Genomic DNA, 12,076 nt, shown 5'->3' on the forward strand with positions numbered 1-12,076 from the left:
GGACAAACAGGCTGATTTATTTTCTGTGCCGCTCATTTTAAATATGAATAGAGTATTATAGAAAGCATCTGATATTACCACAGCCATGAACACTAGTAATATATTACACAAGCTATGCCCTTTAATTGTCTAGAATTCCTCCTACAGTTGCTTTATGGTGGCACACTAAAGATGTATTGACATTCAGGATTACTTATGTGTGCCAAGCAGCAGTAATGATTAATAGCATCTCAGACCACAAGAAATAGATTTGAGATTAAAGACCGGGATATGAAGCAGATATTAGGTTTGCCGTCCCAAATCCATCTACACTTTAAGAACAGGAATCCACAAGGGAAAGCCCACACTGATGCCTGAGGGATTGTGGGTAAGCTTTCTTGATCTGACAGCACTGTAGTACAGATGTCTTTTCCATTGTCCCTACATTAGCATCTGGCACTGGAAGGGAAACATTAAGCTTTGATATTTATGTTAAAAAAAATCTGTGTGAGAAAATAATAATGGCTATTTGATAGTTTTTTTTGTTTTTTTTTGCATTCCATTGAGTCAAACAAGAGCCTCATACTGATGAGCCCCATAAGGCTGGAACAGTCTTCGGATATTTTTGACAAGCTGTTTCATGCAGTCAAAAATGATAGGAGACAATTTTAGAACAGTATAGTTAAGGTATTATAGTGAATGCAAAATGGACCTTGTGTAGAATAAACTAGCAAGGGTATGTAAAGAAATCTATATCTTAGGGCATGGAAAAGTCCTGATGAAGGTATTGTGTACAGAACCATATTAGGCCCCTAAGAACCTTTCCCTCATCTTAGGAACCGCCCTGTTGAGGCTGATAATGTTTAATGTTCACCAGGTAGAAACACCAAGCAAATATGCCTCTTGGTTATGGCACCAGTCATGATCACATTGGTGCAGGCTAAACTGACTTTAAAGGGGTATTCCAGGCAAAAACATTTTATCTCCTATCCAAAGGATAGGGGATAAGATGTCTGATCGCGGGGAGCCCGCTGCTGAGACCCCCCGCGATCTCCCTGCAGCACCCGCATTCTATGCGGGTGCTGAGTCTCCAGTTTCGGAAACCTCCGGGTTTCCGGGACTGGGGACGTGACATCACGCCCCCTTCATTCATGTCTATGGGAGGGGGCGTGAAGGTCGTCACGCCCCCTCCCATAGACATGAATGGAGGGGGCACTGTGGTCAGGCAGAAAAGAAATTCGAAAAGGAAAGAACTTCCTGTGGATCATACAGCAGCTGATGAATACTGGAAGGATTAAGATTTACAAATCTGTTTAACTTTCTGGCACCAGTTGATTTAAAAAAAATCAAAAAAAGGGCTGCGTGAACAATCCAGTGATCATTTGTACTGGTTTGGGGCACAATTTTTTTGGGTCATGTAAAAGGCTCATAAAACGATTATTGATCTGCCAGAGCCGTACCCAAGAGTCTGCATTAATAAAAGAAACCCTAAGCCTTTAGGACCCCTAGGTATGAGTAGTTTTTATTTTATTTTATTTTATTCCTTTTGGTGGATATAAGAGAGCCCTTGGCTGATAGCTTTACCTGTTATTATGCAGGCCACAAACCTCTCTTTAGACCTATAGCCTAAGTGGACATAATGGTGGCCGTCACAAAATATGTCATTGACTGGGTGCAGTTATTCTGTCATTGTCCAGTCACTAAAGTACTGGGAATTTCAATGTATGGTATTTGGAATGCCAAATATACCTTGTGGGCTGTGTGCTTGACCCTGCCAGCTAGTATGGCATTTATGTGATATATAGAGGTGCCAGCCCTAGAAAATGGGACTTAAAGTCCATGAACAGATTAAAGATGGGCAAAGAGCACCAGCTCTCTGGCACACAGCGGAAGAAGGCACAAATTGAAATCCATAGTTGCCAATCGCTCAGGCAACCAGACATTACCCCATAGAGGATTCATCTGGAGCAGGTGCAGTGAGTAGAATTAGTGCCTTTTGAGGCTTATGTTTCCACGAAAAGTTTCATTTAAGTCTCACAACATCATTTATAACCAAATGACTATATATATATATATATATATATATATATATATATATATATATCTATACTAGAAATGTCTTTAATCCGCCATTCGATAATCTTGACACTTTAACACTGGGGCACTTGTTTCCAACTCGAAAATGTAATGTAAAAGCCCAAAAAAGAAGCATTAGTTAAAAAAGTTAATATATATGTGTATATACTTTTCTAAGGCTGTCTGATAATCCACAATATCTGATGAGCTGGCATCCATCAAGCTCCATTGATGCAACATTAAAATAATTTTATTGTATATATAGCGTCTAGTGTTATTTTAGGATTTTGCTTGCTACATCTTCTACGACAAACACTGTTTAATCATCTTCATTTCAGTCATGCACATTTCCATAGCAGCTGCTTTTCATATTTGATGGAAATTAAATCATTTTGTGCACTTGATTAAAAAAACATTTAGAAAGGCATGAGAAAAGCTGTGGCCAATTGTATTTCCTCGTGGTTTTATTTTTACACTTGAATACTTAGTTTCTATGGGTCAAATCTTGTGATTAACATATTGAAATAAGAATATCAACAAAATAACATTTTAAAGGGTCACTATATATATATGGATATATGTGCTTTCATTTAACTTTCAAAACAGCAAAACTAGCAAATATTTAGGTTACATCTCCCCAACTTAGCTTGGTATAAAAATCGTCCAACTCTAGCTCCCCGCCTGATTCTTCAACTGCAATACAAGAATAGGGTTAGCTTAAAGAGGTACTCCGCCATAAGATGTCTGATCCCCCGGGATCTCGGCTGCGGCACCCCTGACATCCAGTGCATGGAGCGAACTTCGCTCCGTGCCGGATGACTGGCGATGTGGGGCGGAGGCTCGTGATGTCACAGCCACTCCCCCTCAATGCAAGTCTGTGGGAGGGGGCAGAGTACCCCTTTAAACAATTACCCTGACTTTCAAAAGTCCAACAGAACACACCATAATTTGGACTTATCATAGGAACTAATCAAAACTAGACATCTGTAAGTTCTGCATAGATGCAGGGTGGTCCCCCAGAATGGTTTCTTATGGTCAAACCTAGAAACCACAATCTGACATTTTTCACAACAGTAATCAATATCTCGATCTGAAAATAATTGTATTTGAGTGGTTGTCAATATATAATGTGCTAGTGTTAAAAAATTTGCCAAAACGCAACTATTGATGTGAGGAGTGAGGCTGAAGCTGAGACTCTGTGTAGCCACATCTGTGAAGCTTCAGTGTCCTCAGCATGGACATGGAAGATTGTAAAGATATGCAGAAAATGAACCTTCTCTTATTCTACCCAAACTCTGTCACCAAGGCGGTAGACAGTATATCATCGCTCTCTGCCTTTGTCCTTACCCATGGTAATCCATAAATAGTGTCAGAGGCAAAATTTTGATACATTGATTTTGTCCAGTATGTTCACCATATAGACTCACTCTATTCAGTATCATTTACCTGTTGTCTATTGCCTACTGTATATTTATTTGTTGCTCAGATGCAAAAATCTACCAAACACACATGTAGTCAAATTGTTTTTGTTATACTTCCTAATATTTTGGTTCATCAGTTTTTTATTAATAATCTATGTCTCATTCCATGCTTGACAAAGGCAGTTTGCCGAAACGTTGCACCGCTATCACATTTATGGTGTGAATAAACTTGGAAGCCTTTCCACTTGATCCTGGACCTCTGATTATTTGTGCTGTGGTGGAGATTGCATATTCATTCCATCTTTAGATACCTTTACATCAATGTGGATGTGTCTCTTAAGACCCACAATGACCAACATGAAAGGCGTGTGGTCTCATAGGCAAGTGCCCTTGTGCTGTTTAAGCCACTTCATATAGCACAATAAAAACAGAGCTCCAATACCATTAACAATCACTATGAATGTGATGGTGCAATGTAGTATAAAATAGTGTAAACAATAAAGGGACATTGTTCTTGCCGAAGCATCTTGGAAACAGTTGGCCAGCAGGGGCGCCAAGAAGCAGAGTCACTCTATTGTAATATTTAGGGACCATCAATTAAAAAGCAGAAACAAAAAAAGACAGGATAACCCATTAGAGAAGTTCAGCTGGTTCTCCCAACATCTGCTTGTCTTTGGGATTGGGTCGGACATTGTATACAATCTTCCATGAATGTTTTTATCTTAATGTGAATCTTATTAGCTATAAATTCCAATTAAATAGGATTTCAATACTACATCATTAAAGGGGTACTCCGCCTCTAGACATCTTATCCCATATCCAAAGGATAGGGGACAAGATGTCTGATCGCGAGGGTCCTGTCGCTGGGGACCCTTGCGATCTTGGCTGCGGCACCCCAGACATCTGGTGCATGGAGCGAACTTCGCTCTGTGCCGGATGACTGGCGATGCGGGGCGGAGGCTCGTGATGTCACGGCCACGCCCTGCTTTTGATGTCACGGCCATGCCCCCTAAATGCAAGTCTATGGGAGGGGGCATGGCCATGAAGTCATGAGCAGGGTGCAGCCATGACCTCACAAGCCTCCGGCTCAGGGAGATCGCGGGGGTCCCCAGCGCCGTGACCCCCGCGATCTGACATCTAATCCCCTATCGTATGGATAGGGGATAAGATGTCTAGAGCGGAGTACCCCTTTAAGGCCCAAAAACTTCTCAAGTCAACCTGATAGCCGCAAAACCTGAAAGCTGCTAGTACTATAATTCCTAAATATACTAATGTTAGGTTAACACTTTAAGAAATGTACAACCTGCAAACATTTGTAGTCCCAAATCTGTTTTCTGGTTCTCTGTTTAATGCTCCCTCTGGGGCTCTAATATAGTGACACATATGCTTTTTAGTCTAATAGTTGACAAACACTTGGGGTTTTAGGTAAAACAAAAAATACATTAAAAACAATTGTGCCCTATTTCCCTTTGAAGCATGCAATGCTAGGGGTGCATTGCTCAGATTATGAATAGTTTAATATCTCTAGGAGTCTTTTCTTGAAATACAAAGTACCTAAAAGGCTGTTCTTGTGGGTTTATGTCACAACAGCTGTGCCTTTCCCTCTGCTCCCCTGTTTGTTACAAGGATCAAATTTCATGTCTTTGTGTTCCTACTCCAACTGGCAGCCATCCACATTCCTCCTCAGTACACAAGCTGCACCTCTTTCCATTATATGGGAAAAAAGTGCTTTGCAGCTTTAGTTCCAGTCTTAAATTGTACTAGATCTCTTTATTGTAAAATAATGAACCGTTTCACTAATTTGGGCAGTTTAATAAATAAAATCCAATTTGACCAAGAGAATAAGAAACAGGAGCCAGCTAGCTAGGGGCCTGGAGCATTGTCATGATCCAAGAAATAGTCCCCAAATAAGTATACTGAAGGTCAAAGTTTTATCTTTCATCGTTAGGCAGTGGAGTGGCATGTAGTGTACAATTACAATAGGGTTAAAGGTAATTCATATATGCAGCAAAGCAGAGAGGGAATACTAACTATAGAGTTTTCTTTCTCTAGATATCTTAATTAGTTTAGTGAAAGTGCACTGATCAGAGATAACTTTAAAGCTACATGTCTTAAAGGGGTACTCCACTGTCCAGCGTGGAACTAAGTGTTCGCTGTTTTCGCGCTGCGGGGGTAGGTCATGACCCTTCATGATGTCACAGTCACGCCCCCTTAATGCAAGTCTATTGGAGGGGGCGTGATGGCAGTCACGCCCCCTCAAATAGACTTGCATAGAGGGGGCATGTCCTGGACATCACAAAGGGGCGTGGACGACCCCCCGCAGCGCGAAAACAGCATTCGGAACACTTCGTTCCAAGCTGGACAGTGGATTACCCTCAGACAGGGTAGCCTTCACTTCTCCTGTGTATAAATAAGAATTGGGCTTTCCTAAACCCTGTTGCCATTTTACTATTTGGCTCCCTTTAGTTAGGTAATAACCACTGCATAATGGGAACACCCTACGGCACTTGCCATTTGGTGTTCTGACTCCGTTGTCCAACCCTCAGAATTGGATCCATGTCAAAGTCGCTCATTTTTCCAAATTTCCAACACATCAACTACTTATTGTTTACCTACTGCCTAATATGTCCCGACCAACAAAACTTCTAGCTTTTACCAATGTCTTAAAAAACAAGAAAATATATAGGCACCTTCTCTATGGGAATGTATATTGTATCCTCTAGTCCTTTCCCTAACATTCCCTCTGACATATCCCTTTAGGTAGTAAAAAGGACAGCCCTCTCAAAAAGTTATATCTTTACGGTATATCTCTAGGAAGCCCTTAGCTCCATACGTGTTTCCTCCTACCTTTTTTGCAGGATCCTTCAGAGACGATCTAAACCCCATGTTAGAGATACACTAAATGACTTTCCATAATGTGGGACAAAGATAACAGATAACATTATAATTCATATATAGTGCTCATTCACTGGGGCTAAGATGACTCAAATGTCCCAGTGGCAGAAACGAGGAATATTGACTAGTAGTGTCTCCTCTGCTACATTATTAATCCCCATATTTAAATTATAATGCTGCTGTCTTGAAAGGCAATTGGCCAATATTTCATCATCTATAGGGTTTAAACATAGGAGTACCTCAGGTTAAGCAACAAATGACACAGGGCACAGGGCACATTCCTGAATTGTGTTAAGGTGCCTCTATATTTCCCTGCTTGATGAAGGTTTTGGCAGAAGCGATTTAGGACCTATCCTTATATACTTGGTATTTACATACTACTAAGTGAATATATTGTAAGTATTTAGAAAAAAGTTGATCTTACACTACTTGTGTGTGATAATATCTATGGTTCTGATAGCCCCATATATCATTTCCTTATTACTCCTGGGCAAAATGGGTAATGTTTCTCTATAAGGAGAGTGCCATAGAGTCAGTGTTAGCCATAGCCAAGGTAGCATTAGAGAGCCGATTTGCATATCCCCTTCACCAGAATCCCCAGTGGAGTATAAATGGCCCAAAAGTCTCCAGATGTCTTTAAGGTGCTCTCCGTATGGAGGTTTCCTTAAGGAGTTGAACACTGGAGGAAAAGCTGACATCAGAGAGCTGCTTAGCATATTTTGCTTTCCATTTTGCTATGCTTAGGCTATTTAGATTTTGTTTTTAATATATATATATATATATATATATATATATATATATATATATATATAAAAACAAAGAAGTGGCTGCAGCACACCGGAGTATCAAACAATGAAAAAGTGTTTCACACTTTTTCATTCTTTGATACTCCGGTGTGCTGGAGCCACTTCTTTGTTTTTGCAAATTTTTGGACCCAGGACCGGGGTCCCTGAGACTGCCTGCACCCACAGATTGTTTTGCCTCTGAGCGTGCTGCTTCATTCCCTTCTTTTTTTTTATATATATATATATATATATATATATATATATATATATAATTTAGGACGAATAACAGAAAATTTCATTGATATATCACTTTTCAAATAAAATATAACTATAACTAAATATAGACATATTGATGAGTTGATTATATTTCTTCTTTCTTATATTACAATTCCCTAATACTTGAACCAAGATCCATCTACACTAGAGGTACAATACACATTCATTTTAGATCATTCTGGTTTTATTGCCATTTCTTTATCCTAGAATTTCCTAGCATTTCCTGTTAGCCTATGATCCTCCTGTTTCACAGCTATTCTTGTTCTTATCTATCTTTAAAATATGCTTCCTTCCTGACCTTTGTTACATCCAGAATGAGCTATATACTAGGAAAAATGGGAAGAACTTCTCTGACTTCTAAATATTCATCTAGGAGGATTTGTTCTCCACAACAGCAGACATAGGAAAAGTGCAAATGCCGTCAAGAACGGAAAAACTATACAGGACAAGTAGAGTTCTCTGTTTATGCAGTATATTCTGAAAATGAAAAAAACATTTAATAAAGCCCAGATATAAAGGCTTGGAAAACAGAAAAAGTCTTCTTTGTAATGTACATACATTTGTATAGTAAGGTAGCACCAAGAATTGTATAGAAAGTGGTAAATGCAACAAAACCTTATGCTGTAATGTTAAGTTTACAGGATGCCCATTGACTTGAGTACAGATCTGTTCATAAAGAGTTCTTACCTGTCTAGACTGAGGAGGCAAACCACTGGGCTGCATTTGTCTCTGCATCCTTGAAGGCTGCATCAATTGCCTTATCTGTTGTTGGAGAAACTGATTGTTGCTGACTTGCTGGCTCTGCTGCCCCGGTGCAGGTTGATGGGGTTGCTGCTGCTGCTGCTGCTGTTGTTGCTGCTGCTGCTGTTGTTGCTGCTGAAGGTAATGAATTAATGATCCGGGATTTGATGTTAAGTTCATTTTCTGGTTAGCAGAATCAGGCGCAAAATGAGTCAGTGGCTTGGTGTTGGTAAAGGAAAACTGGTCGTGACCACCTGAATTGTCATTGACTATCCCAGACTGCAAGCCATTGGATGGCTGTTGCATAATCATGTTCATATTTTTTGGCTGGTTTGTGGTCATTGACTTGAAGAGAGAATTCTGTAGGCTTGACTGGCTACCTGTAGGGGTAAGACTTGACATCAATGTGTTTTGGGGACTAAATGGCTGTTGGTGCAAAGCTGGGCTTGAGAGCTTCTCTTGTTGATAGGGTGGTGAAGGTCCAGCATTGGTAGGGGCCATATTCGGCACCATATTGTTTTGAGGACTTTTCATAGTATTTGCAGGGATGTTACTCGTAGTAATATTCTGCAACAATGAGTTCTGAGGGCTGAAAGGTTGCTGGTTAAGAGCTGGACTTGCAATCTTTTCTGACACGTAAGGTGGAGAAGGCCTGTTGCTTGGGTTGCTGGATGAAGGCATGCTTGACAGCATTGCATTTTGTGAGCTTTGTATAGGATTTCCCTGTAAGTTTCCTGTGCTCATATTAGGTACCATGACATTTTGTGGGCTGAAAGGCTGCTGAGGAGAAGATCCAGGTCTATATGGTGGAGAAAGACCTGTAGGTGATATTGTTGGCCAGTTTGGTGTTGGCACTTGCTGCTTGCCTGGAGGTACTTGTTTACTAGCAGCCAGTTGTTTTAGCTGTTGCGCATGCCAGTTTGTCCCAGGCATATTTGCCATTGATGCAGGTAACATAGTCTGTGATTGACTTTTACTCTGAGTTGCAGGAATAGGTGACTGAGCAGGCTTGCTTGATGAAGAAATTGGATAACTGGTTCCAGCAGATGAGGGTCTGATTTGAGGAGAACCTGCATTTGTTGAACTACAAGCACCAGAGAAATCCTTGCTAGAGATATGGTTATCCAAATGAGATGATTGTGCTGGGGAGAGCTTGGGAGTTGTACTTAAGTTTGGTTGAGAATGAGTCATGACAAGCGGATCATCTGGCTTACCTGCCAAGATTTTCTCAAGATCCAAGTCATTTGGAGATGGATCAGGCATTTTGGTTAACTCTTCCAAGAGGTCCTGCAGTTCTTGGTCCACAGATTGTAGATTGGTATTCTTTTCTTCATATGACACTTTCTGACTCATATCCGCATTAGAGAATGGGGAAGCCATGCCTCCTCCATTCATATGGTTATTTTCAAGTAAAACTTGGTGTCCACCAACTCCCATGGATGAAGTGCTGTGATTGGTAGAGAAAGGAGAATGTTGCAGATCAGAGCATGGTACACTTGAGGCGGTGCTTTGCGATTGGCCCATAGGAAGTGTAACATCGTCGAGACAGAGTCGTTTGTTGTCACTTGAAAATATAATATCATTTATGCCAGAGGACACAGGGGAACTGTCATCTTCCAGCTTTCTCTTTATGGATCCTTGTAGCTGAAAGATAAGAACAGACAATATTATCTCTATTTGTTAATCACAGCATTACAGTCACATTACACAGATAACCAACATAAAAAGATAGCATTAAAGGTTTTGCAAATCTTCTTAGAAAAATGTCATTGTCATAATGATTAATACTGTCACTAGCTTACACTGTTTTACATTCGCTTCTTTAGAAGATGGCAAGAAACATGGCCAATAAGCACTACTGGATCACTGCATAACACAATATATTATCTTTTACAAGAAAGTCCTCTATTTTATAATGAACTAAGCTCCTTAAATATAATAATTTTCAAGCATTAAAAGGGTTGTCTGGGTAAAGGAATGTTTTCCTGGGAGTGTGTTAAAAATAAAGTTGCTATCCCAATCCCTGCAGCTCCCAGTCTGACATCTTCGATTCCCACTCGCCACCCATACTTCTTGGTTCTTGTCTTAGCAAAATCTGTTAACTCAGTAAAATTATGTGTCAACAGGAACCAGGAGATGATCATGACAAGTGAGGACCGAACAATGTCAGACTGGAGCTGCAGGGGATCTGTGTAGGTAAGTATAGCTTCTTTTTAGTGTTTAGGACATGCATTCTTAAACACAAATCCATTATATAGTAATTGTAAATCCTGAACATAGTAATGTGGCATCACATATAATGTAATTGGTTAGAAGCACCTGACTGTCCCCCAATATCTTATTTCAACATCTAATCTTTTGTTCCATTTAGAAAGAGGTGGCAGGGTTGTTATACAGTCACTTATTCTACCCATATGACTTTGCTGATCCAAGTGTGTCTGTTTATGGGGCAGCTAGGAGAGAGAACTGTCAGCCAAACAAATGTTCCTTTATTGTCCGTCTCCAAAGAATGGCCAACTTTAGCTTTACCAGATTAACAATATAGTGAAAAACATCCAAGTGTAACTACTGTTATCCCTAAGAATCCACTCATGGGAGTCCTTGAAGTTTAGATATGTGGTGCTTCATGGGTTCTCTATTTTTCTTTTGTTGCTAGAAATAGTGACTTTGCAGGGTTCATTATACAAAAAAAGATGCTCCTCTTCATATGACCGGCTGGCAAATGGTAGGCAAACCAGTTTAGGGACCCCACAAAAAATTCCCCTGACCCCAACTTCCTGTTATCTAGTATGATATAGGGGAGTGGGTCCCACCTGGGATGTATGTAGTTATTAAGTGGGTTTGACTATCTGGGTTTGGAGACCAGTTTAGGGACCCCACAAAAAATTCCCCTGACCCCAACTTCCTGTTATCTAGTATGATATAGGGGAGTGGGTCCCACCTGGGATGTATGTAGTTTGTAAGTGGGTTTGACTATCTTCCATGTAAAAGTTCCTATGCGCCTACTTCAAGAAAAAGATATTTGTTTCTTTATTGAAATATTTATTTGTTACGTTTTTTAAATACTTGCTAATGTGAATGCTCTTAAAATAAGAAAGATAAATGTGAAAATCAATAGCTCCCCTTTAAAATAATAATATAAAAAATCCACCAAGTACATAAATAACAGCAAAGCATTCCAATCTGAGTGTTACTATAGTTCACGCAGCCATTGGTTTAATAGCTATGACCTATGTGTCAACTTGATTAATCTATCATTAACACCGCTGCCTCATGTAATGAGGAAAAATCTTTATAGCCCATAAGAAGCACAACAAACAAAGACACCAAATCATCAAGGTGTTAACAAGACTCCAACAGGACAAAAGCTGTAAAAACAACATGGTGTACATAATTTGACAAGTAATCCAAAGTACCTGCAAAAAACAGGTGGTGGAAATTCACCCCAATAGAAGACATCTATCCTTTGGATAGGGGATAAGATGTCTAGGGGCGGAGTACCCCTTTAAGCTTGCTCAGTTATCTTTGCAGAGGTCAATCTAGAGGAAGGGGAGGCTGATCTGTGATTGAACGTTATTGTATATACCTCTGTTATCTATACACTGATGTTAGCTTCCACTGTGTTCCTGCCTGTATTTATAAGGCTGTTTTGATTTAAACAATAGGTTATTTTCTGTATAAACAGTATGTATGTATCTCCCTGTCATCTACTTGTGGGTCAGGCAATCTGCTGAAAAGTAGATCTTGGTAATGAGTCTATTAAAAACATCATACCAATTTTACTAGTTTAACATTTCAGTGACGGGTTTGTAAGAATAAAATTGGTCTAAGTTCTGTATGGTTAATGATAAAGTTGGTCATTTGTGCACATTTTTACAAACATAACGATAGTTATGGTTAGGG

The 12,076-nt window shown here is 39.9% G+C and overlaps 1 protein-coding gene across 2 annotated transcripts in view; it reads right to left on the minus strand.

The window, feature by feature from the left end:
• MAMLD1 (mastermind like domain containing 1) overlaps nt 1-12,076 on the minus strand; it is a 220,928-nt gene that overhangs the window by 83,598 nt on the left and 125,254 nt on the right. For both annotated transcript variants that reach the window (XM_056538824.1, XM_056538825.1), the window contains exon 2: nt 8,120-9,817. In XM_056538824.1, the coding sequence (XP_056394799.1) occupies nt 8,120-9,817 (1,698 nt within the window). The remainder of the gene's footprint in view (nt 1-8,119; nt 9,818-12,076) is intronic.

This window comes from Hyla sarda, chromosome 9, assembly GCF_029499605.1.
Source record: "Hyla sarda isolate aHylSar1 chromosome 9, aHylSar1.hap1, whole genome shotgun sequence".
Lineage (NCBI taxonomy): Eukaryota > Metazoa > Chordata > Amphibia > Anura > Hylidae > Hyla > Hyla sarda.